Below are 25813 nucleotides of genomic sequence, written 5' to 3' on the forward strand. Positions count from 1 at the left end.
AGGTAATTGAGGAAGAGCGTCAAGCACAGGCTGAGGAATAACCATTTCATGGGAGTACAGGTCAAGGTAACATTCCACCCAATGAGTCATCTGCTGGTTTCAGTGGAGCAACTTTGGTGATGGTTGGACCAAGTGCCCTTTATTTCATCATACATGGTGTGAAGGTTTCCATTGTCCCAGTCCACAGGCCATCTGAATATCTTGGCAAAGTTAATTCAATATTTGTTTGCACAAAACCTTGCTTTCTTTTGCACAACAACACAACCCATTTTTGCACAACATCTACAGAGGTCTTGGTGGTCTTCATGTTGTGTAAGGTTTGGGCACTTGGGTTTATGTTGTGCATCAGGTAAGCTGCATTCTCTGCTTCGATGACTGGCTCTATTTCTCCTGAAAAGGTTTCCAACCAATCTTTCCTGCGAGCTCTTCTTTTGCCAAATGTGATGACTGCACTCTCGTCGATGACTGATCTTAGTGACTTCCTGGCTTCATTGACATTGCGAGTTGGGCCTTCAGTAGGTAGAGACCGAAAAGTTGGACCGTTGGAGTATGTTCGAAAACTGCTTACATGTGTCGTAATTTTGTTTACTAGGAATGTTGATGCATGGCAAGCCTCCTTGCTTCGAGGTGTGAAGCTTCTAGGGCTGCATCTTCACTTTGCTGAAGATAAGGGAGTGGTCAGTATGACAATCTGCACGATGGTAGGGACGTGTGTGAAGAGTGTCTCATCTCTTGGTGATGATGAGGTCAAGTTGGTGCCTATTGCCCGACCTTGGGTGATGCAAGGACACTTTATGCCGACGGTTGCCTGGAAAGAACGTGTTCGTGACACAGAGCTCCAACACCCATTGCCCATTTTTATTGATTTCGCCAACACTATGATGGCCGAGGCATGTTGGCCAGGAGTCCATGTCTGGTGTGACCCATGCATTGAAGTCGCCGAGAAGGTAAAGCTTTTCCCCCATGAGGGACATACTGGAGAAGCTCATGGAGAATGTCATAGAAGTGATCTTTGTCTCCAGCATTGGCACGCAGAGTTGGGGCATAAGCACAGATGATAGTGATGAAGCCTCCATTGGATGGCAGGCATTGAGACATAAGGCATTCAGATGTTACCATCGGTATCTCGATTGACTGGATAATTTGGTTGCTGACTGCAAAACCTACACCATGTTGATGGTGGTCTTCTGCACTGTTGTCATGCCAGTAGAAGGTGTAGTTGGTCTCCCGAATAGATCTGCTGTCGGCCAATCTTGTCTCCTGCAGAGCAGCAATGTCAATGTTAAGCTTGTGAAGCTCATGACCGATCAGTGCTGTCTTGTGTACATTGGATGTTGAAAGTAATTCTTCTTCATTCATGCCAGGACATATAGTCCTGACGTTCCAGCTACCAAGCTGGATAATTTTTTTTCTTTCTTTGCTGGGTACACACTTACCATCTGCTTAACAGGATAAAAATCCTTAATCCCCACGCACGCAAAGGAGAAGGTATTCGAGGCGGGTCAGTACCTTACTGGCTGGGGTCTGCCCAGCTTGAGGCAGGTGGTGACTGACCAATATGAAGTAATGGTCTTTCCCACCGACGGTGGTAACCCATGGTGTCTTTGCTATACACCAATCAAGCTGGGCTTATAAACTGTAAACTGCTACCACTCATGTTGATTCCCTCACTAGTCAAAGTAAGGATGAAATGTCCTCTCCATTTGGTTTTCATTCCAGCTTTGTAGTGTGTGTGTGTGTGTGTGTGTGTGTGTGTGTGTGTGTGTGAGAGTGTGTGTGTGTGTGTGTGTGTGTGTGTGTGTGTGTGTGTGTGTGTGTGGGTGTGTGTGTGTACGGATGCATTCATTTTATGTGGTATGTATTTATGTGTGTCTGTGTGTGGCTGCATAGCCTGGGCAGATTTTGGGAGCTCAGACTTACCCAGTATCTAAGCCACTCCTCTCGACCTCGCAAGCTAAATCCCAAGGAGAGATGAAAATCTCTATGCATGGAGCATGTCTGGTTGTAGGAGTAGCTGGAAGGTGCTTGCTGAAAAGGATAAGCATCCGCTTAAGGGAGCTCCACTCCACCGTAACTTTACTGGAGGGGTTAGACTCTCTTCGCATTTGACTCACCAAATCCGGACTCACAAGGCAGAGATGCTATCCATCCATCCAACCATTGGTGTTGGTGCTGCCTCATACTTTGTGCAGAGCATGAGTGCTGCCTAAGCAGTTTCCTGGGTTATTGGGCACAATCCTGGACAGGTCACCACTCAAACACAGGATACCAGCAACCTGGTACTTATTTTGCCAACCTCAGAAGAATGGCAGGCAGAGTCAACCCCACCTGATATTAATTCAACAGCAGAGCAGGATTTGAACTCAGGATTCTAGGATCCCAAACCCACCACCAAAACCATAAAGGCAACACCAGGCGATTATGATGTAAATTAATATTTAACAAATAATCAAACAAATCGTGTTGTTCGTTGAATCATTACTGGGGCTTGTAGATATCACTGTTTATTGTGCCCGTACGTATTATGGTAGAAATTGTTGGGGTGCAGTTGTGCCACTGATGCAGTGCCCCCTGTAGGTTAGAGCAGGAATTTGGAATTTGTTCAGGAAGCCGGCGATAGTTCCATGTTGCCTGTTCTTCACGAAGGACACCTTGGCATCTACTATAATGCTAAAAGATGTGCTCACGACTAGAAACTGATGACAGAGTGATTTATTATCAATTGGAGTAACACCACAACATTGTCCTTGTATCCTGTGTGTTGTGCAGCTGGGGTTCCTGGAAACAGCCTCAATGGTGTCCATATGGTCACCTGTCGGCATTCCGCCTGAGAGTCCAATCCCCACAAGGTGCTTTTAGAGATGACACCGCTGCCAACAACATTGACTTCAAATGCTCACATGGAGCTACCCTTGAAGGACGGGGCACGACCTCTGGTACATATGGATCTTGGAGTGAAGATTGTGGGAAAAAGGCGATCTGTGGTCTGCGCACTAAAATAGAAAAATGGCTTGGTATCAGAGATGACACAGCACTTAATGATGTCCAGTTTTACTGCTGTGAATGAATGATGGTGTGAAGAAGAAAGAATAAAGTGAACTGGTTATAATATTCTCATGTTGTCAGTCTGATGTAAAGACAAATGGACAAAATAGTGTGTCCTGCATTCCTTTTAAGACGCCATCTATTCATGACATATTAATATGGTGGAATATTTACCCTTTTTCCCTTCCCTCCATAAACAACGCTCCAACACTCCTCATGCATACATAATAAATAGACGCCCCTTACCACATTCCACGAGGTGAAAGAATGACCTAGCTGGAGGTATGCACACTCGCCTTTCAGCTGTTTGGCCAGGGTTCGAATCCCCACATAGCTATAAACTGTCGTCCTGGTTTTCACAGGCAGGGTATTTCATCAATGTGTGTGCCATGTCTCGGATGGACATTAAACGGGTATCCTGTTTGCCAGCATTTGTTGGAAGAATGTGAAGGAATTGTATCCTTCGTGAAGAGTCAGTGAGCCCTCGCCAGCACAATGTCCAAATTCCAAATTCCTGCCCTAATCAGCAGAGGGCATTACATCAGCTGCACAGCTGTGCCCTCAGCCAATGATGCTACCACACAGCCTTGTGCTGTATACGGACAAAGAAAAACAACACCTTCTGTAACATCATATCTGTGCAAATCTCTCCATAATCGTTGCCAATAATATTGACTTTGGGTTTGGGCTTGTCTCCCACCAATTACAATGATCAACTCGAGAGTTCATAGAATATGATACCCCATACAGTGTTACTTCAATTTTAATAAAATAATGATTTTAATGATCGTTAAAAAAATATCCGAAAGTTTAGTGCAACAAAAGGCAACAAAAGGTGAAAATTTTGAAAGGGCCGTAAAACGATGAAGATGGTGGAGACTTTTTATCGGCACTCTATGTAAAACTGTTGTTCACTCATCAAAAGCATATTATTTTGATGAAATTAGGGCGAAGATCACAGCGGCAATGAGAGAATGTTTTCAACAATAGGGAAAATCAGTGGACGAAGTATTACAAAAGATGGTGGTTGTATTAAAGCATAAATGTTTGAACTGCATTGCATAACAATGATGTGAATTATGGTTTTATGCCCCATTTATAGTACATCATGTACACATCATATAGTACATTTATAGTACACATGTTTCTATAATGCGTACATCAAAAGTTATAAACGTTCAAAGTTGCACAAGGACTTTCTGGACACCCTATATTTGATCCCACTTTTGGTTTCAGTAGTTTGGGGAGCAGATTATCTGGAAATATGAATTGTTTTATTATGAAGCATTATTATTTAAGGCCTCCTCATTTTTGCAACTAGTTGAGCAGTACACAGGGTAGGCAGTGAGACCGTAGTTCCCTTTTAAAGTAAGGTTTGTGAAGATGGTTGGGAAGCAGTTAACAGAGTGCGAATCAATCGGAGAATAGAGGAAGATTTTAAACAATGTCATAAATGTTTAAAAGTGGGCAGTTTTGTGGATAGTGGTAGCAGAGGGTATTCTGTGCTGTAGAAAATGTGGACAAATGGCACAGCTCAGGCTTGCAATCGAATGGTTAAAATAATGGATAAAAAGGTAACAGAGTGAAAAATGTGCACAAAAATCTTGTGGTGGTCGTATGGCAGCTTAGCTGCTGGGGTAGCTGTCATTTCTTGAAGCATGACTGTGTCACTGATGCAGTGCCCCTCTACCAGTAGACACACTGGAACTGGTGCTCATTTTTCTGACCTTGGAAGGATGACAGGCTGAGTCAACGCCCTGGTGTATTAGTGTAAAAAATTAGTACAGGATAGTATGTAGCTGACCGAAAGCAAAGGGTTGTGAGGTAATGATTTCCGGTATTACTCTGAGAATAGAAAAGGGAATATAAGTCACAAGGTGAGCAATAGATGTTAACCTATGTCTGGAAGGATGGTGAAGGCAGCAATGTTATATGTTTAGAAATCAGTGGGAATCATTTTGGGGGCAAAGGGAGTGTTTCCAAACTGATGACCACGTAGGCTAAACTGAAAGGAGACAGGAAAGTTTACAGTGGGAATTGAGGAAGAAATTAAGATTTTTTTTTTCAGCTACAGGTGGTTGGAGAGGCTATAAATGAAGGAGCTCTTATTGATAACACGATTAGTAAGGCCAGGCAGCAAAAAATAATTATAGGAAGGGAAAAGTGAAAAAAATTCTGCTCTAACATGACGAGTTTAAACGAGATATCTGCAATCACAAAGCCAACGATCACCAAGGGTAAGCAGTCGGGTTTACCCTCGGTATCGCCCACGACTTACCCTTGGCCCATCATCCAATGAGAGCCATATTCTTTTTCGGACCACCATACGACCTTGAATTTCAACATTTAGGGGTAGAGTGTAGATTAATAAAATGTGTCCCCATCTGCAATCTATCCATAAAATTCAACATCATGAAAATAAGAGGAAAATTATTCAAGTTATGATCAAAAAGGTGTTTTTTGTTAATTGGGTCACAATCCGAAAAAAAGTAGATCAAGGACACGAAACCAATATCAGGTGCACAAAATCAGTGCAAGTACACTATTATGTTGCAAGAACATCTTGGAAGATCGTGCAGTCTTTGAGATTCCACATTGGCAGAATCGAGTGATGACAAAAAAATGCGTTATGTGTTTTTCAAAGTGCCATTTGAACTTGACCTTTAAGTCAGAGGGGTATGATGTAAAAAGTTTGTCTTGCTCTCAGCTATCTCAAAAGGGCAATTTCGTTCCAATCGGACAAACCTAAGTCGAGTCGTGGTGAAAAATGTTTAAATGTGTATAATTGGGTCCTGACATTAAAATTAAGTCAAGATCAAAAAAATTTACACCAATCCCGCATACTTCATATTCTCATTATTGATGCAAAGTTTCATTCCAAAAGTCCTCAGACATTGGCAGAAAAAAGGGAGAAAAACCTAAATGGTGGTTTAATACTCATAGGGGTGTAAGACCTTGATCTTTAACCTGGAGGGGTATGATATAAATGAAGCTTAAATGCAGCTTGTTCTCGGCCAGCGGTCAGCAACTCAAATGACCAGGAGAGCCATTTTTTTCAAATTCAGTCAAAAATGCAATATCTTAAGAGCCGCAATGCATGTAACGCATATTTCAACTGGAGAGTTCATACTGTAGAACACGATATCCCACGCAGTGTTCAACTATATACAGTACTGTACTTCAATTTTAATTAAATAATGATTTTAACGATCGTTAAAAAATTCCAGAAGTTTAGTGCTTTTGAAATAGTCCAAATGCAATCCCAAATACCACCATTCTACACCAACCCACTGAACGTTTATATATAAATTGAAGTATTACAGAACCGGAGGTTCTTGAAATACCATGACAGGCGATTTATGTTCTACAGTATGCAAGTATGTAATTAAATTTAAATAAAATAAAGATTGTAAAAGTCGTCTAACTAAATTAATTCCGGAATTTTCCGCAGTGTCTGTTTCACCACCCTATCTAACACATTGCATTATTTCTTTGTGCCTGTTGTTTGTGTCCATTATGACATCCTCAAAAACAATAAGTTTCCTGTTTAGAATGATTTTCAATTTTTGTTTCAGTGTCAGGCAGGCAAACAAAGTGAAAATATTATCTCACTCCTCTCTGCGCATGTGTGATCAGGATGAATTTAAAGCCAAGGTACTGTGAGAATCTCATGCCGAATCACCCTGGAACGCACCTCATAACTCCAAGTTAAGCCTCCATTTCAAAATCGTGATAATGTTGCCTGTTGGCAGTCTATGCTACAACAACCAATCCTCCCTATCGGCACGATTACCACAACAAAATAGTGCAAAAAATTACCATTTTAACTCCTATTTTAACAGATGTAAACACAATGATGCAGTCCACGTGACATTTCGCTCTGTTTGCTTGTATTCCAAGATGGTGGATCACAAATGTGGTGACGTCACATGCACACCCTCCATTGAAGGGGGGGGGGTTACCAAACATTATCAAAACAACATCTCGTTTGTTATTCAGATCGAAGCTGTTCATTATTGGCATTCTCACTTACTTGTCTAGCAAGGATCAGGGCATCGCAAGATTTTTAGAAGGAAAGGAGGGAGGGGTGCGAATTCTAAACTGAGGATGGAGGTTGAGGCAATGCAACAGGTTGCGGCTGCGCAGTTGCCGACGAGATGTCCGAAATAATTCCAGCGGACAATACATAGAGTCATTCTCATAGAATTTGCGTATTTTCCTTTGCAACGATCCGTAGAATCGGATCGTATTTTCCTGTTCTTCATTACCAAAGTTCTCAAGTGTTATTTTATCCTTTCACAACGCTTACAAAGATTGTTCTGAAAATTGAAAGAGATAAAAGGACATTCGGTTGACCAGGGTCGGGAGCCGCACTTATGTCCTTATGAGCCGCATGTAGCTCTGGAACCCCAGGTGGCCGACCCCCGTTCAAGGCTATCTAATGAGGGCAATCTCCTTCCGATTGGACAATCATAGTAGAGTTAATGGTGAAACATGTTTAAACGTCTATAAAGTAGGTCATGAGCTTAAAAATTAAGTAAAGGTCAAAATAAATTAAGTAAACCCTGCAAACTCTCTATTCCACGTTATTGATGCAAAATTTCATTCTGAAAGACCCAGCCGGCTCCGAGATACAGCTCGGAAACTGATACCATTTGGAAATTTGGAGTGTTCAGAGTGCAGGGAAAAAAATTCTAAATGGTGTTTGAGTACTTTAGTACTCCTCGGGGTCAAAGAAACTCTGTGGTTCCATTCAAAATTTGGAGCACCAATTACAGAAACAAACCCAACAACAGCAATAAGCCTTCCCTTATGCTGTCGGAGTGTAGGGGAGGCTCAATAGTAAGATTGAAGAGCTTGAAACCAGAGTAGATCGTGAAGAGTACAATATACAGTAGTTGCAGTATGTGAGACCTGTTTTAATGAGGAGAAACGTTTGAGGACAGGATTAGAAGGCTACAAGATGTGTAGGTGTGATAGCAAAGGCAAAATTGGAAGGGTTGTGGCAATCTGGGTAAACCAACAATATTGTATCTCGTCTGTGCGACGAGAGATAAGAAGTTGTAACAATAGTAAGATACTCGTAAGATGTTTTCATTGGGCTCCTCGTGTAAGGAAAGAGCAGGAAAGAAGAGTTCATGAAGAATTCAAAATGGCATGCGATTGTTTGGGAAGAGTATTGATTTTCAGGGATTTTATTGTGCCAGGGATAGATTAAGTCCATGCACAGGGAAAGGGCAGAATAGATGAGGATTTTCTACATGTAGTCCAGGATTGCTTTTAAACCAGTTTTATACAAAAAAGTAGGACCACGTGTCCTGAAGCTCACCTGGATCATGAGCAGCAGTCACTCAAACCCGCCCCCGAAACACTCCTTAGACACTGATTTTTTTATGCCGTGAACAAACTTTGGTACATCACGGATGATGAAGGTTGTGGTCAAGTTTCATCAAAATCGTGTGTTTGATTCAAGTGATAATGACAAGTGTTTACGGACTGACTCGCTCACTCACCTACAGACACTGCTCGATCACATAACCTCACCTGGCTAAAGTACAGGTGAGCTGAAACATAGTAATTGAAAAGCCCATGAGGGTAAGTGCAGTGTTAGACCTCTTTCTCAGGAACGAACCGAATATGGTAGAGGAAGTGAAGGTAGGACATCATTTCGACGAAAGTGATCACAACATCAAATGTGCAAGAATTCTGTGAAGAGTTAGAGATCATAATAGTCGATTTCTGGAAGGCAAACCTTGAGGCTATGGGGAAAGGGTTTTTCAGAGATTGGTTAAAAAACAATTTTTGTGCCAATTTGGAGTTTAATGGTAAATGACAAACAAAATATTAACCCAGAAATTACGAATATACTTCTGTGTAAAACTACAATTTTGCTTTTTTTTTTAAAGCAAATTTGTAATTGGTTTTACTTTAATTGTGTCATGACCAGAAACACGCAAAGGAACCCCAAAACAAACTGTTTATAAATACCAAAGCATTTGGTCGTCTTTCAAGGTTAATGTTTTCAGACGCTCCAACTTATTCATCAATACATTAAGGTGCTTCATAATAGGGGGTAAAAAATAAAAGTATGAATATTCATGCTCCCTGGGTGTGCCTTTGTTCCATTTGACAGTAGAAACATACACACCAAATATGAAGCAGATTGGAGGATGTTTAGGGGTTCCTCAAGTTGGCACAATATTGTTGAAATTTTCCAAACTGTAACTGACAACTTGCCGTCGAATATGCACAACGCAGTATACTTCACAATTAATATCCATCCATCCATTAGGACCATACTCTGTGCAGAGCGTTGGTGCCGCCGAAGCAGTCTCCTTGGCTATTGGGAACAATCCTGGACGGGTCGCCACTCCGACACAGTATACCAGCATGCTGGCACTCATTTTGCCGACCTCGGAAGGATGACAGGCAGAGTCAACCCCACCTGGTGTTAATTCAACAGCTGAGCGGGATTTGAACTCAGGACCCTAGGATCCCAAGCCCACTACCCTAACCATTAAGCCAACACCAGGCATACAATTAATATGGTTGTTTGATATTTTCAAAAACCACAGCAGTCATATAGGATGAAAGAATAGTTTTTCCAAGGAGACCGAGATGAGCTTTTTGACATTGCAGTGCAAAATGCCCTCTCCATAATGGACATAATTGTGCCAACTTGAGGAACCCCTAAATATCATGGAATTTTGTTCATTTTCGACCTATAAGTTCTTATGGGGTATTGGAACAAAGGCAAAATCAGGGAGCAGCAAAAATCAAACTTTCATTTTTTTGAAACACCCTACAATACATGTCTCCAAATTCCTTCAATTGTTTAGTTAAAATTCCATCGTAACTTAATTGCAGTAGCTCATCATTTGTAGTCTGCAGCAGCATTTGCACCCATCAACCGAGTCCAACCAGTCGTGATTGAGTCCGAAACACCAAACATTTGAGAAGTCCAAACTCTGCAGTGTTGCTTGAACTCTCAGAGTGTGTTGTTAAAAGTTCCGGTCGCCAGAGCAAAGTCGATCCACAAGTGCAATGTAGTGTTCACAATTATCTTGACTGGCTTTTTTAAAGCAGTTTCACCTCAAAAAAATCAAATCGAGCCTCAACATCATAATTGTGATAAGCAGGCCTATAACTGGCTATAAAGAACAAAAGTTTTGAAAAGTCATGAAAACTTCTTGAACTCTTCTTTGAATTCCAAAATATTGCAACAAAACACGAATCATTGATGGTATGATTAAAGTTTTCTGCTCATCTCGCTGTAAGGAGCTGTGAGGTGATGTAAGGTACTGTGAGGAGCTGCGAGGAACTGCAAGGTGCTGAGGGGTTGAGAGAAGCTGTAAGGCTGCAAGGCCGTTACCAACTATCACAAACTCAACTGTCGCCAGCTCACACACATCTATGTGATGTGAACTATCACAAACCTTTAAGTCACAAGGTGAGCGATAGATGTTAACCTTTGTCTGGAAGGATGGCAAAGGCAGCAAGGTTATACGTTTAGAAATCAGTGGGAATAATTTTGGGGGCAAAGGGAGTGTTTCCAAACTGATGACCATGTAGGCTAAACTGAAAGGAGACAGGAAGGTTTACAGTGGGAATTGAAGAAGAAATTTAGAAAAGAATTTTCACTTCCAGGTGGGTGGAGAGGCAATAAATGAAGGAGCTCTTGCTGATAACATGATTAGTGAGGCCAGGCAGTGAAAATAATTATAGGAAGGGAAAAGTTAAAAAAAATTCTGAACGCGAGGAGTTTAAACGAGATATCTGAAATCACAAAGCGATCAATCGCCAAGCGTAAGCAGTTGGGGTTACCCTTGGCGATCTCACGTGACTTGCGTCATCCAATGATTACCATATTTTTTTCGGATCACCATATGACCTTGACCTTCAACATTTCGGGAGAGAGTGTAAATTAATAAAATGTGTTCCCCACTGACAATCCATCCATAAAACTCAACATCATGAAAATAAGAGTAAAATTATTTGAGTTGTGATCAAAAAGGTGTATTTTGTTCATTATGTTGAAAAGCAGGTGAGTTATGGATTCCACCTGAACTAAATTCCAAATTCCTGCCAAATCAGTCAGTAAAACGTCAGGTCTGGCCAGCCTATTCGTGAAACTTGGGCCAAAAATATTCCTATTTCCGACAAGAAGGGGAAAAGAATTGGGACAGTAGTCGAAGTTGTCGACGTTGTCAGTCGGACACAGCACATGGATGTGTGTTTGCATCAGTTCTTACAGGGATATGAAAGTTCCACTGATGCAGTGCCACCTGCAGGTGAGGTGATCGTTAATGTCCGTGTGATCTTTAACGTCCATCAACTAATGCTGGCAGATTGGGCGCCCAGTTTTAACGTCCATCCGAGAGAAGGCACACGTTGATGAATCACCCTGCCTGTGAAACACTGAGATGACAGTTTGATGCTGGGTCGAGATTCAAACCCAGATGAGACAGCTCAGAGGCGAGGATGCATACCTTTATGTGATCGTGCCAGCCCAAGTAGCACTCGAAACCTTTGTTTTGTTTGGTATCTCTGAAGTTGAACACATCATACACTTTTCACTGCTTTTCACACATTCTTTGATGTTGTTTTAATAAAATTTTATTCTGGCAAATTTGAAGTTAAAAAAATTTTTTTTTGTATGTGTCGTATCACTTTGAGGAAGACATTCAAGAGTGTGTCGTTGTCTTTCATCATCATGTCCTAACTTTGCTGCAATGCATACCATCCTGTGTGGTTACCTATCTGCAATGTGCTAACTTTGCTTCAATGCATAACTTCCTCTCCACCGTACCTTCTTGTTGTTGTATCGTCATCCTATTTTAACATCCTATAATGTCATCAAATATGTTTTCCATGTTTTTTTTATGGAAAAGCAAAGCTGAATGAGAAGTCTCTGACCAAGACAGCTTCACCTATCCAAGATTCAAACTCTCCACCTGTGCAGCAACAGAGAGCACAATGTTTTTTTTTTATATTGGGTGAGGGTCGGGGGCGTTGGGCCGAGTGACTGTATAAGGACATTCAAGTTGAGTTATAGACAGGAAATGGTCATTTGGTCCATAATCTGACAATACCCACACAGCAATTTGTTCAATTCCTCAATTCCAGTTGAAAAACACTCCTCGAAGAGGAATCATAAAGTTCAGTCGATTGAGGCAAAATGTCATTGGCTCGTTGTATTCATCTTGCACTCACTGGCCTATCCGATTGTTTATCCATAATGGTAACAGCCCAAAGGTGACCACACAGGTTCTTGTATATCCATGAGATGGCAGTCATGGGAATACCAAGCTCTCACTGAGGATGACATGCAGGTTTCATTCTGCGACAGTTTTCATTGGTTCAAACTCCTCGATGGATTATTTATTTATTTACGCATGCTTGTACAGCAATGAATTTCATAAAATGGAGGTTTTAAAAAATTAATTATATTTTCATGAAAAACACTGCTTGGGGACTTACCCAAATGGGAAGCAATGAAAAACCTCTCTTTATTCTCACCAAACCACACCAGAGATTTCTTCAAATTAATTGTTTTGGTGTGTAAAGGATGGAGATTGTTTTTGATGGTTTGTCTGAAAATAAATCTTTTCTTCCCATTGAACTGAAGTGGTGGAGGAAATGTTTTTTGATTCTGTTGATCCTTTCATGTGATGGTGGAATTAATGATTTGAAAACAAAGAGAAAAAGACATACAGAGGGTTAGAGCATAAATCCCAGGAATGAAGTGTCGACAAAACATTGTGGCACGCAAGAAACAAGAACACCACTTCGTCCAACCGTCTGGTACCAGACAAGCGGATGAAACTGGATGGTGTTGTGTACGCTGTCCCTAACGTTGCATGGAAAGCGTCCACAATGACCACAGACGACAACCCTTTGACACCTTCTGGAGGATGACCAATAAAATCGAGCAGGACCTCTTCTTGTGCAGCCCGGTGTCTGAAATGCCGGTTCAGCATAAAACCCTCTTCTGCACATGCTGACTACCTTAGAAGGTGCATTTGACACAAAAAATGCAACAAGAAGCATTGTATATATAAAAAAAATTCTATAAGTCATATTGTGAACGCTTGATATATTGACGTCCTAACGAACCCTCACTTTAGAAACTTCGCGCGGAGTATGGGTTTGGTTAGTTATCATTTCCTACCCCGAGGTCTCGAGGTCTCAACTCTCAGGTGTGTAGACCGACCAAGTTTCGACATTGTGTTGTAAGATATGTCGGCTGCAGGATTGATTTAACGTTTCCATGAGAATTTTTTTTGTCTAAACTTGGTAAACATTCATTGCTGAGCAACATTTACTCAGATCTTGTTCCAAATACCTGGTGTGTATGAATAGTAGGTGACCAAGACCAATTTAAGCAGAGAAACGCAATGTGAAGCAGAATTGGATGAAAATAAGGCAAAAAGTACCCCGTATAGTGGTATTTGTGTAACTATAAGTTTAAGTGTTTATCTCAGCAACAATACTTCCAATGTTAATGTTGACGTGGACCTGAGCATCAAGCTCTTCTGGTGCATCAACATGTTATCATGTTGTGTCTTACTGTTTATGCGACGAGCTTGTAAAACGGATGGTAATTACTAATAAGATTCCTTATTCACTGTATTTTCTGAAGAAAAATGAAAAATTCCCCGTGCATAAAAAAACCGGGAATTCTTTCATCAGAAATTGCTGGGGACCCATGAATAGCTTCAGTTTTATATTAGCGTTCGCCGTTCAGTTGCGTGACATGTACTGCAAGTACGTTGTAGTCTGTAGCTAGCTGTTAATCTGATTTTAAAACGGATGGAGCCAATCACATCCCTCGATGCAAATACCGTGATACCTGCCGTGGCTGGAAGAAGATATTCACACACTTGGGTCCTATTTCACTTTGTTACTCACGTTTAAATACGGGATATTTTTATCTTAATTTTAAAAACAGATATCTCTCCCTCCTCCAAATCCTGGTGGTGTCTAATCAAATCTGTTTCTGGTGTATGTTCCCCCTCCATCCCCCTCCCTGACCTCAAATGGCCGCGCTGATGATACCGCACGTGAAAAGGCTGAATGCCTAAACTCGGTGTTTGCATCAAAATCTTGTGTCCGAAACCCATCACTTTCTGTGCCTACCTTACCCAGTCACACACAACTGTCCCTGGACTCTGTGTTCTTTTCTCCTGATAAAGTAGAGAGCTTGCTGTCGAACCTCAACTCAGATTTTGCAACCGGTCCAGACGGCATCAGCCCACGTGTCCTAAAAACCTGCTCCTCTGCCCTTGCTCACCTTCTCTCTGTTCTATTCACCCACTCATTTGCTCAAGGTCATCTGCCATCTGCTTGGAAATCAGCAAACATCACTGCCCTGCATAACAAAGGTGCAAAAAGAGATCCCTGCAACTGCAGACCAATCAGCCTTCTCCCAATCATCAGCAAGGTTATGGAATCCATCATCATTTCAGACATCAAATCCTTCCTCTTCTCCAATGGCCTGATTTCAGATCATCAATTTGGTTTCAGACCAGGTCACTCTACCCTGGATACGCTGCTTCTGCTCTGTCAACAATGGATGGAGGTTCTCAATGCCAGATATGAAATCAGAGCCGTATCCCTAGACATATCGTGTGCTTTTGACACGGTCTGGCACCCTGCCCTGCTCACCAAACTCTCTTCCTATGGTATCCAAGGCCATCTCCACTCATGGCTCGCAGACTTCCTCTCCTGTCGCAGTCAACGTATGGCCCTAAATGGAGTTCTTTCATCCCCTCTTCCTCTCCAGGCTGGAGTTCCTCAAGACAGCGTTCTGGGCCCTGTTCTTTTTCTGGTTTTCATCAATGATCTCTCTGACTCTCTGGAAAATCCTCTTTATCTCTTTGCTGATGACTCCACCCTCTGCCTCCACCCTCTGGTGTTCCTGCCTCTAACCTTTCTCAGCTTCACGCTGTCGAAACCAGGGCATTTTGGATCATTGGCATCTCCTGCAATGAGGCTGAGTCTTTGGGCCTCTCACTCTCTCACCGCAGGCTGGTCGGTGGTCTTACTGTTTTGTTCTGTCTCCTCTCCGGTCTCGCCCCCTTGCTCTGTCTGTGTTATGTCCCCTCCCCCTCCCATATTTTTGCAGGGCACTCAAGGCCCGCCAGCAACCCCCTTCTGGTAAAACTACCAAAATCACAAATCACTGCTCACCTTCACTCTTTCATTCCTCTTTTTTCCACCTTTGTAATAAACTCCCTCACTCTCTTCAATTCCATTCTTCCCTCCAGATCTTCAAAACAGCTGTTCACCACCACCTCTTATCTTCCCCCATCCAAAACGACGATCTTTTCTGCCCCCGTTAATCCATCCCAAACCTACCTCCTTCAAAATCCCTGTCTTCCTTCCCAAAGTCCCTGTTGTGTGAGGTCCTGAAAGTCCCTGTGGTGTCCATCTTGTTTACCCCGTGTACCCCGCCCCATCTCTCTGCCTTCTACAGATCTCCTCATGTCTGTTCCACATTGTTTTGTCCTTCCCTCTCCTGCCCTTCTTGTCTCCTGTCCCCCTTGTTGTGTTTTGTGTGTTATCTATCATATGAACCTCGACAATGTATGCAAAAAGTAATGAAATAAAAATAATAAAATAAAGGAGGGCCATTGCCCCCCCCCCGATGCCCACCCAAAATCCGCCGATGGGGAGGACCGTTCTAAAGTGACAAGTGGAAGGGGACGTCGCTCCACCCATCAAACGGACCTGTGGGCTCATGGTGAGTGAGAGGGAAGGGGCGCGCTTTGTCATGGATGTGTGGTGGGGGAGAGGGACTTTAAAGTTCGTGCAGACACCGGACGGTGGGGGGTAATTGTGAGATACCCGGGATCGAGCTTGCGAAAGGCTGCGTCTTGAGTCTGTGGAGCATCAATTTCTTCTTACCGATCCCACTCCAACCTGTTCACCACAGATGGCCAGGACTTCCCATTCTGTGTCTTTCCTGCTGTTTCTTTCTCTCGCACTCTTGTGTGATGCCACCCGAACACTGCAGGTGGACCGTCGTCGAACACGCATGATTTCAGTCAGCAACGGTGGCAAATGGGGCACTTGGCGTTTTGTAGATCGGTGTCCATTTGGTTCAAAGGCCAAAGGGTTCATGCTCAAGGTGGGCTTTCTTATTCCTATTCTTTTTAATGAACCAGGCTTTCTTGGAGCGTTATAGGTTCATCGTATACCTAAAGGTTCGGAGTATAGTTCCAGGTTCATAGTGTAGTTAGAGGTTCGTAATATATTTATAGGTTGGTAGTATAGTTGTAGGTTGGTTGTATAGTTGTGGGGTGGTAGCATAGTTGTAGGTTGGTGGTATAGTTGTAGGTTGGTAGTATAGTTGTGGGTTGGTGGTATAGTTGTGGGTTGGTGGTGTAGTTGTGGGTTGGTAGTATATCTGTGGGTTGGTAGTGTAGTTGTGGGTTGGTAGTGTAGTTGAATGTTGGCGGCATAGTTGCAGGTTGGTTGTATAATTGTTTGTTGGTAGTATCGTTAAAGGTTGAGAGTATAGTTATAGGTTGGGAGTATATCTGTGGGTTGGTCGGACAGTTGAATGTTGGCAGCATAGTTGTAGGTTGGTAGTGTAGTTGTAGTTTCTGCGTATTTTCATGTTGTCAGGACTCGAACGCTGCTCTCACACAATTTGTTGGAGTGAATTTGGCAATATCCAAGAATAGAGTGAGTATGATTGAGATCTGTAAGAGTAAATTTAAAAACATCTTGAGTCGGAGACGAATATAATTTTTAGCAGGGTGTGTTTCGTCTGGTCTTCAACCGCATGGTCTTCTACCCAAGTGGTCACATTCGGTTATTTCGCCTCGTCAGGAATTGTATGGATGGAGAAAAACGATGTAGCAAGGAAATGATGAACAAGTCGGTTTACAGCAATGAAAAATCATGGCATTTTGAGTGTGTCCCTTCACTACACATTGGGCTGATAGGATGGCCGAGAGGTACGCACACTCACATCTCGCTGTCTAGCTTGGGTTTGAATCCCGACCCAGCTACAAACTGCTGTCCCGGTGTTTTACAGGCAGGGTGATTCATCATTGTGTGTGCCGTCCATGGGATGGAAGTTAAACTGGGTGTCCAGTCTGTCGGTATTAGTTTAACTTCTTCCGTTAAGTGCTACATATCTTCAGAACCAACTTCTACCTGATAGCTGTAATTTGACACAGCGATGTACCTTGGTGTGAACAAACTACACCTTGTCAAGTTAATTACTTTTATATATTTAATTAAAGTTTTTCTATTGACATGAATCTAACACTCATCGTGGATGGAGCTTGTAAATAAATCACATGCAGGACAATCACATCATCAGACTGTACTTTTACATGTAATGCAAGGACTTGAGAAAACAATGGACAAATGTACATGGTATATGTGATTATACACACTAGTACGTGGCCATACGTACAAAAGACATTTTTTTAAAACAAAAAAAACTTTCAAACCGCGAGCTGGAAACAATAACCACACAGGCCGTTCCTTCACTCTCGCATGCCCGTACGTGCAAACCAAAAAATAAAAACTTTCAAACAACCACACAGGCCGTTCCTTCGCTCTCGCATGCCCGTACGTGCAAACCAAAAAATAAAAACTTTCAAACAACCACACAGGCCGTTCCTTCGCTCTCATAAATGACGACTGGATTGGGGCATTGTGTTGATCTATAAATGCGCATAAGAAATCGAGAAATTATTAGAATACAGTAAGTTATCACTATCCGGAAGTAGTGCGTGCCCGTACGGAATGTTCACATCATTCCACGAATTATCGCTTTCACTGAAGTAACAACTGCTGTAATACTTCCACACAGAGTTAATTAAAATCCAAATTAAAATCAAGTTTACCTTCCTGTCTTTGCTTGCCATGACATTCGCTGCCATTGACCATCGCCACTCCGACGCCACGGTAACTATGGCGCCGATCCCCATCGAAACCGGCACGGCACATGACGTCTTCGTCGGCCGGCTGCGCAGCACCGTGTCCTGTCATTGGTTGGTAAATAAATGGCCGCAGCACCGTGTCCTGTCATTGGTTGGTAAATAAATGGCCATAACTTGGGAAACACTTCTCCGATTAATATCAAACCTTGAAAAGGCACATCGACAGGGCCCCAGCAATCTACCTGGCAAGTTTTAATTGGATCGGACCAGTGGTTGTCGAGAAACAGCGGTCACAGACACACACACACACAGACACACACAGATACACACACAGATACACACACGCAGAGACACACACACAGAGATACACTCACACACACACACACACACACACACACAGATACACACACAGATACACACACGGAGATACACACACACAGAGATACACTCACATACACACACACACACACACACACGCACACACACACACACACACACACACACACACACAAACACACTCACAGACACACACACACAGACACACACACACACACACACAGACACACACACCCACAGACACACACAGACACGCACACAGAGACACACACACACACACACAGAGACACACACACACAGACACACACAGACACGCACACAGAGACACACACACACACACACACACCCACACAGACACACACACACACACACACACACGCACACAGACACGCACACACGCACACAGACACGCACACACGCACACAGACACGCACACACGCACACAGACACGCACACACGCACACACACACACACACACGCACACAGACACACACACACACACACACACACACACACACACACACACACACACACACACACACACCCAGATTGCTGGAATTATAGATAGATGTGGATGTTATTGTCTCTCTTTCTCTTCCAAGGTACATCCCGACCAAGGTATTTTCCATGATGACACTGCTCTCAATGGTATCACCTTGATCTGCACGTCAGAAAGAGAACAGTTTATCAACGTCATGTCAGATTCTGGAGAGTACGTACAGTTTTTCAAACTTATTGTTGCTTTTGGTGTGGTGGAGGTGTTGGGGGGAGGGGGGCAGGGGGTGTGGGGCCACACCGATTATACTCTCTGGCTGAATGGAAACGTTTGATATTGTGAGGTTTGGAAAATTGTAAAGTAATGTTTTTTTTTTAACATGATCAGTGGATTCAACACATTTCATGGAGTTGATGGGATGTGAGAGAGTAAAATGAGGAATACAGAGAGAGAGAGAGAGAGAGAGAGAGAGAGAGAGAGAGAGAGAGAGAGAGAGAGAGAGAGAGAGAGAGAGAGAGAGAGAGAGAGAGAGAGAGAGAGAGAGAGAGAGAGAGAGAGAGAGAGAGAGAGAGAGAGAGAGAGAGAGAGAGAGAGAGAGAGAGAGAGAGAGAGAGAGAGAGAGAGAGAGAGAGAGAGAGAGAGAGAGAGAGAGAGAGAGAGAGAGAGAGAGAGAGAGAGAGAGAGAGAGAGAGAGAGAGACTGAGACTATGTCTATCGACCACCATCCAAAGAGGAGATACATAGCAATGGCAGCCATTCATCTGCCAAAGATGGTGGATATGCAGCACTGCTTGGTGAGGTCAGTCATGTATTGCTTGGTTGGTGACTGTACAGGCCGAGCTGGGAGCAACAATGTCGACCACAGGTGCTGCATTTGAAATATTTGGTGTGGTTGTCGTTTCCTGTAGTTATGGGATGATGTTGTTTGCGGCGACAGCGTCTGTCGTGCAGCCGCTCCAGCCACTGGTCATAGTGATGGCTTATCGCAGCCCATAATTGATGTCGCCATCTGTCTCTGGAGTTGGCTACAGTTTCTCACGTGTCAAAATTGATTTGTAGGGCTTTCATATCCGGCTTGCAAACACCCTTATACCTCAGCTTCAGGCACCCTTTTGGTCTTTTGGCCCCGGCCATCACCCCATGTAGGGCGTCATTTGGGATCCGTCCATATTCCATCCTGCGCACCTGCCCAAGCCATCAAAGTCGTCTTTGCTTGATGAGTGCAAGGATGCTTAGAAGATTTTCCTGGGAGAGGACTTATGCATTTGTGCATCTGTCCTTCCATGTGATGCCAAGAATGCTTTGCAGACAGCGAAGATGGAAACTGTTAAATCTCCATTCTTGGCAGCTTATGACTATAAGTCGTCCATGTTTCGCAGCCATCTTTCATCTTGGTTCTGAGTGTCAGCTTACTGTTCTTCCATGCTTTCTTTGTTGGATGACCAAAGGTGGTAACTGCCTTCCCAATGCGTATGTTCAGTTCCTCATCGAGGGACAGGTTTTGAGTCACTATAAACTCGGGATAACTGAATTTGCTGACTACCTCCAGTGGAGTATTGGTTAGTGTAATCAGGGGCTGTGTTGTGACACATTGTCCCATCACCACGGTTTTCTTGACACTGATAGTGAGAGACAACATCGTGCACGCATGAGAGAGACGATCAATTAGTTTCTGGAGCCAGTCTTCTGTGTGGGTGACAAGTGCAGCATCATCGGCATCAAGAAGTTCTCTGATCAGTACATGCCACACTTCTGTCTTTGCTCTTAATCTTGACAGGTTACACAGCTTGCTGTCTGTCCTGGTGTGAAGGTAGATTTCTTCCATGTCTACAGGGAAGGAGCACCTTAGAAGTACTGAGAAGAAAACACCAAACTGTGATGGGGCTAGGACACGACCCTGCTTCACTCCGTTTTTAATCTTGAAACTATCTGAAGTGAAACCATCAAACAGTATTGTGCTGTGTATGTTGTCATGAAAGGAATGGATGAGACTTAGAAGCTTGGGGGGGGGGGGGGACAGCCAATCCATTCCAACACCTTGTTTAAACAAATTCTGCGGACAGTGTCAAAAGCTTTTGTGAGATCCACGAAATTGATGTGGAGCAGTGTGTTCTGTTCCCTGCGCCTTTCTTGAAGGTGATAAAGGGAGAAGATCATGTCCACGGTGTATCTGCCTGCTCGAAAACCACAGTGTGCCTCAGGATACACTCGGTGAACGAGTTGTTGGAGTGTCTTTAGGATGATCCTGGCAAATACCTTCCCGGTAACACTGAGGAGCGAGATGCCACGGTAATTGGTACAATCTCCCCGATCGCCTTTGTTCTTGTACAACATAATGAGATTTGCATCACATCGCATATCTTGTGGAGCAGATCCTTCTTTTCAGCAGAAGAGGAGCAAGTCATGTAGGTAAGGCAGCAAGTGGAGCTTTCTGTACTTGAGCAATTCTGCTGGAATTCCATCCTTGCCAGGTGCTCTTCTGCTTTCCAGTAAATCGATTGCCTTCCCAAGCTCGAGTGATGATGGTTCCGCATGTAGCTCATCCATGGCAGGTAATTGAGGAAGAGCGTCAAGCACAGGCTGAGGAATAACCATTTCATGGGAGTACAGGTCAAGGTAACATTCCACCCAATGAGTCATCTGCTGGTTTCAGTGGAGCAACTTTGGTGATGGTTGGACCAAGTGCCCTTTATTTCATCATACATGGTGTGAAGGTTTCCATTGTCCCAGTCCACAGGCCATCTGAATATCTTGGCAAAGTTAATTCAATATTTGTTTGCACAAAACCTTGCTTTCTTTTGCACAACAACACAACCCATTTTTGCACAACATCTACAGAGGTCTTGGTGGTCTTCATGTTGTGTAAGGTTTGGGCACTTGGGTTTATGTTGTGCATCAGGTAAGCTGCATTCTCTGCTTCGATGACTGGCTCTATTTCTCCTGAAAAGGTTTCCAACCAATCTTTCCTGCGAGCTCTTCTTTTGCCAAATGTGATGACTGCACTCTCGTCGATGACTGATCTTAGTGACTTCCTGGCTTCATTGACATTGCGAGTTGGGCCTTCAGTAGGTAGAGACCGAAAAGTTGGACCGTTGGAGTATGTTCGAAAACTGCTTACATGTGTCGTAATTTTGTTTACTAGGAATGTTGATGCATGGCAAGCCTCCTTGCTTCGAGGTGTGAAGCTTCTAGGGCTGCATCTTCACTTTGCTGAAGATAAGGGAGTGGTCAGTATGACAATCTGCACGATGGTAGGGACGTGTGTGAAGAGTGTCTCATCTCTTGGTGATGATGAGGTCAAGTTGGTGCCTATTGCCCGACCTTGGGTGATGCAAGGACACTTTATGCCGACGGTTGCCTGGAAAGAACGTGTTCGTGACACAGAGCTCCAACACCCATTGCCCATTTTTATTGATTTCGCCAACACTATGATGGCCGAGGCATGTTGGCCAGGAGTCCATGTCTGGTGTGACCCATGCATTGAAGTCGCCGAGAAGGTAAAGCTTTTCCCCCATGAGGGACATACTGGAGAAGCTCATGGAGAATGTCATAGAAGTGATCTTTGTCTCCAGCATTGGCACGCAGAGTTGGGGCATAAGCACAGATGATAGTGATGAAGCCTCCATTGGATGGCAGGCATTGAGACATAAGGCATTCAGATGTTACCATCGGTATCTCGATTGACTGGATAATTTGGTTGCTGACTGCAAAACCTACACCATGTTGATGGTGGTCTTCTGCACTGTTGTCATGCCAGTAGAAGGTGTAGTTGGTCTCCCGAATAGATCTGCTGTCGGCCAATCTTGTCTCCTGCAGAGCAGCAATGTCAATGTTAAGCTTGTGAAGCTCATGACCGATCAGTGCTGTCTTGTGTACATTGGATGTTGAAAGTAATTCTTCTTCATTCATGCCAGGACATATAGTCCTGACGTTCCAGCTACCAAGCTGGATAATTTTTTTTCTTTCTTTGCTGGGTACACACTTACCATCTGCTTAACAGGATAAAAATCCTTAATCCCCACGCACGCAAAGGAGAAGGTATTCGAGGCGGGTCAGTACCTTACTGGCTGGGGTCTGCCCAGCTTGAGGCAGGTGGTGACTGACCAATATGAAGTAATGGTCTTTCCCACCGACGGTGGTAACCCATGGTGTCTTTGCTATACACCAATCAAGCTGGGCTTATAAACTGTAAACTGCTACCACTCATGTTGATTCCCTCACTAGTCAAAGTAAGGATGAAATGTCCTCTCCATTTGGTTTTCATTCCAGCTTTGTAGTGTGTGTGTGTGTGTGTGTGTGTGTGTGTGTGAGTGTGTGTGTGTGTGTGTGTGTGTGTGTGTGTGTGTGTGTGTGTGTGTGTGTGTGTGTGTGTGTGTGTGTGTGTGTGTGTACGGATGCATTCATTTTATGTGGTATGTATTTATGTGTGTCTGTGTGTGGCTGCATAGCCTGGGCAGATTTTGGGAGCTCAGACTTACCCAGTATCTAAGCCACTCCTCTCGACCTCGCAAGCTAAATCCCAAGGAGAGATGAAAATCTCTATGCATGGAGCATGTCTGGTTGTAGGAGTAGCTGGAAGGTGCTTGCTGAAAAGGATAAGCATCCGCTTAAGGGAGCTCCACTCCACCGTAACTTTACTGGAGGGGTTAGACTCTCTTCGCATTTGACTCACCAAATCCGGACTCACAAGGCAGAGATGCTATCCATCCATCCAACCATTGGTGTTGGTGCTGCCTCATACTTTGTGCAGAGCATGAGTGCTGCCTAAGCAGTTTCCTGGGTTATTGGGCACAATCCTGGACAGGTCACCACTCAAACACAGGATACCAGCAACCTGGTACTTATTTTGCCAACCTCAGAAGAATGGCAGGCAGAGTCAACCCCACCTGATATTAATTCAACAGCAGAGCAGGATTTGAACTCAGGATTCTAGGATCCCAAACCCACCACCAAAACCATAAAGTCGATTATGATGTGAATTAATATTTAACAAATAAACAAATCGTGTTGTTCGTTGAATCATTACTGGGGCTTGTAGATATCACTGTTTATTGTGCCCGTACGTATTATGGTAGAAATTGTTGGGGTGCAGTTGTGCCACTGATGCAGTGCCCCTGTAGGTTAGAGCAGGAATTTGTAATTTGTTCAGGAAGCCGGCGATAGTTCCATGTTGCCTGTTCTTCACGAAGGACACCTTGGCATCTACTATAATGCTAAAAGATGTGCTCACGACTAGAAACTGATGACAGAGTGATTTATTATCAATTGGAGTAACACCACAACATTGTCCTTGTATCCTGTGTGTTGTGCAGCTGGGGTTCCTGGAAACAGCCTCAATGGTGTCCATATGGTCACCTGTCGGCATTCCGCCTGAGAGTCCAATCCCCACAAGGTGCTTTTAGAGATGACACCGCTGCCAACAACATTGACTTCAAATGCTCACATGGAGCTACCCTTGAAGGACGGGGCACGACCTCTGGTACATATGGATCTTGGAGTGAAGATTGTGGGAAAAAGGCGATCTGTGGTCTGCGCACTAAAATAGAAAAATGGCTTGGTATCAGAGATGACACAGCACTTAATGATGTCCAGTTTTACTGCTGTGAATGAATGATGGTGTGAAGAAGAAAGAATAAAGTGAACTGGTAATAATATTCTCATGTTGTCAGTCTGATGTAAAGACAAATGGACAAAATAGTGTGTCCTGCATTCCTTTTAAGACGCCATCTATTCATGACATATTAATATGGTGGAATATTTACCCTTTTTCCCTTCCCTCCATAAACAACGCTCCAACACTCCTCATGCATACATAATAAATAGACGCCCCTTACCACATTCCACGAGGTGAAAGAATGACCTAGCTGGAGGTATGCACACTCGCCTTTCAGCTGTTTGGCCAGGGTTCGAATCCCCACATAGCTATAAACTGTCGTCCTGGTTTTCACAGGCAGGGTATTTCATCAATGTGTGTGCCATGTCTCGGATGGACATTAAACGGGTATCCTGTTTGCCAGCATTTGTTGGAAGAATGTGAAGGAATTGTATCCTTCGTGAAGAGTCAGTGAGCCCTCGCCAGCACAATGTCCAAATTCCAAATTCCTGCCCTAATCAGCAGAGGGCATTACATCAGCTGCACAGCTGTGCCCTCAGCCAATGATGCTACCACACAGCCTTGTGCTGTATACGGACAAAGAAAAACAACACCTTCTGTAACATCATATCTGTGCAAATCTCTCCATAATCGTTGCCAATAATATTGACTTTGGGTTTGGGCTTGTCTCCCACCAATTACAATGATCAACTCGAGAGTTCATAGAATATGATACCCCATACAGTGTTACTTCAATTTTAATAAAATAATGATTTCAATGATCGTTAAAAAAATATCCGAAAGTTTAGTGCAACAAAAGGCAACAAAAGGTGAAAATTTTGAAAGGGCCGTAAAACGATGAAGATGGTGGAGACTTTTTATCGGCACTCTATGTAAAACTGTTGTTCACTCATCAAAAGCATATTATTTTGATGAAATTAGGGCGAAGATCACAGCGGCAATGAGAGAATGTTTTCAACAATAGGGAAAATCAGTGGACGAAGTATTACAAAAGATGGTGGTTGTATTAAAGCATAAATGTTTGAACTGCATTGCATAACAATGATGTGAATTATGGTTTTATGCCCCATTTATAGTACATCATGTACACATCATATAGTACATTTATAGTACACATGTTTCTATAATGCGTACATCAAAAGTTATAAACGTTCAAAGTTGCACAAGGACTTTCTGGACACCCTATATTTGATCCCACTTTTGGTTTCAGTAGTTTGGGGAGCAGATTATCTGGAAATATGAATTGTTTTATTATGAAGCATTATTATTTAAGGCCTCCTCATTTTTGCAACTAGTTGAGCAGTACACAGGGTAGGCAGTGAGACCGTAGTTCCCTTTTAAAGTAAGGTTTGTGAAGATGGTTGGGAAGCAGTTAACAGAGTGCGAATCAATCGGAGAATAGAGGAAGATTTTAAA

The 25813-nt window shown here is 43.3% G+C and overlaps 2 protein-coding genes across 2 annotated transcripts in view; both read left to right on the forward strand.

Annotated features, from left to right (window-relative positions):
• The window catches only part of LOC147011995 (vitelline membrane outer layer protein 1 homolog), an 8789-nt gene extending 5676 nt beyond the window's left edge, over window positions 1-3113 (forward strand). The window contains exon 3 of the mRNA XM_085857996.1: window positions 2770-3113. Within this exon, the coding sequence (XP_085714122.1) occupies window positions 2770-3067 (298 nt within the window). The 3' untranslated portion in view covers window positions 3068-3113. The remainder of the gene's footprint in view (window positions 1-2769) is intronic.
• Window positions 3114-15816: 12703 nt separating this feature from the next.
• LOC147011996 (vitelline membrane outer layer protein 1 homolog) lies at window positions 15817-24435 on the forward strand. The gene is made up of 3 exons (XM_085857997.1): window positions 15817-16177; window positions 18890-18999; window positions 24096-24435. Exons 1-3 carry the CDS (start codon window positions 15983-15985, stop codon window positions 24391-24393), a joined length of 603 nt encoding a protein of 200 aa, XP_085714123.1. The 5' UTR covers window positions 15817-15982; the 3' UTR covers window positions 24394-24435.
• Window positions 24436-25813: the final 1378 nt, after the last annotated feature.

Source organism: Eptatretus burgeri, chromosome 15 (genome assembly GCF_056783735.1).
Source record: "Eptatretus burgeri isolate ZD-2024b chromosome 15, Ebu_testis_v1, whole genome shotgun sequence".
In the NCBI taxonomy this organism is placed as follows: Eukaryota; Metazoa; Chordata; class Myxini; order Myxiniformes; family Myxinidae; genus Eptatretus; species Eptatretus burgeri.

Excerpts from the sequence above, each read along its gene's own strand:
- LOC147011996 (XM_085857997.1), top strand. The coding sequence starts at position 15,983 with ATGGCCAGGACTTCCCATTCTGTGTCTTTCCTGCTGTTTCTTTCTCTC. Across the intron at positions 16,178-18,889 it reads CCAAAGGGTTCATGCTCAAG|GTACATCCCGACCAAGGTAT; the intron begins GTGGGCTTTCTT and ends TTCTCTTCCAAG. Across the intron at positions 19,000-24,095 it reads GTCATGTCAGATTCTGGAGA|CTGGGGTTCCTGGAAACAGC; the intron begins GTACGTACAGTT and ends TGTGTTGTGCAG.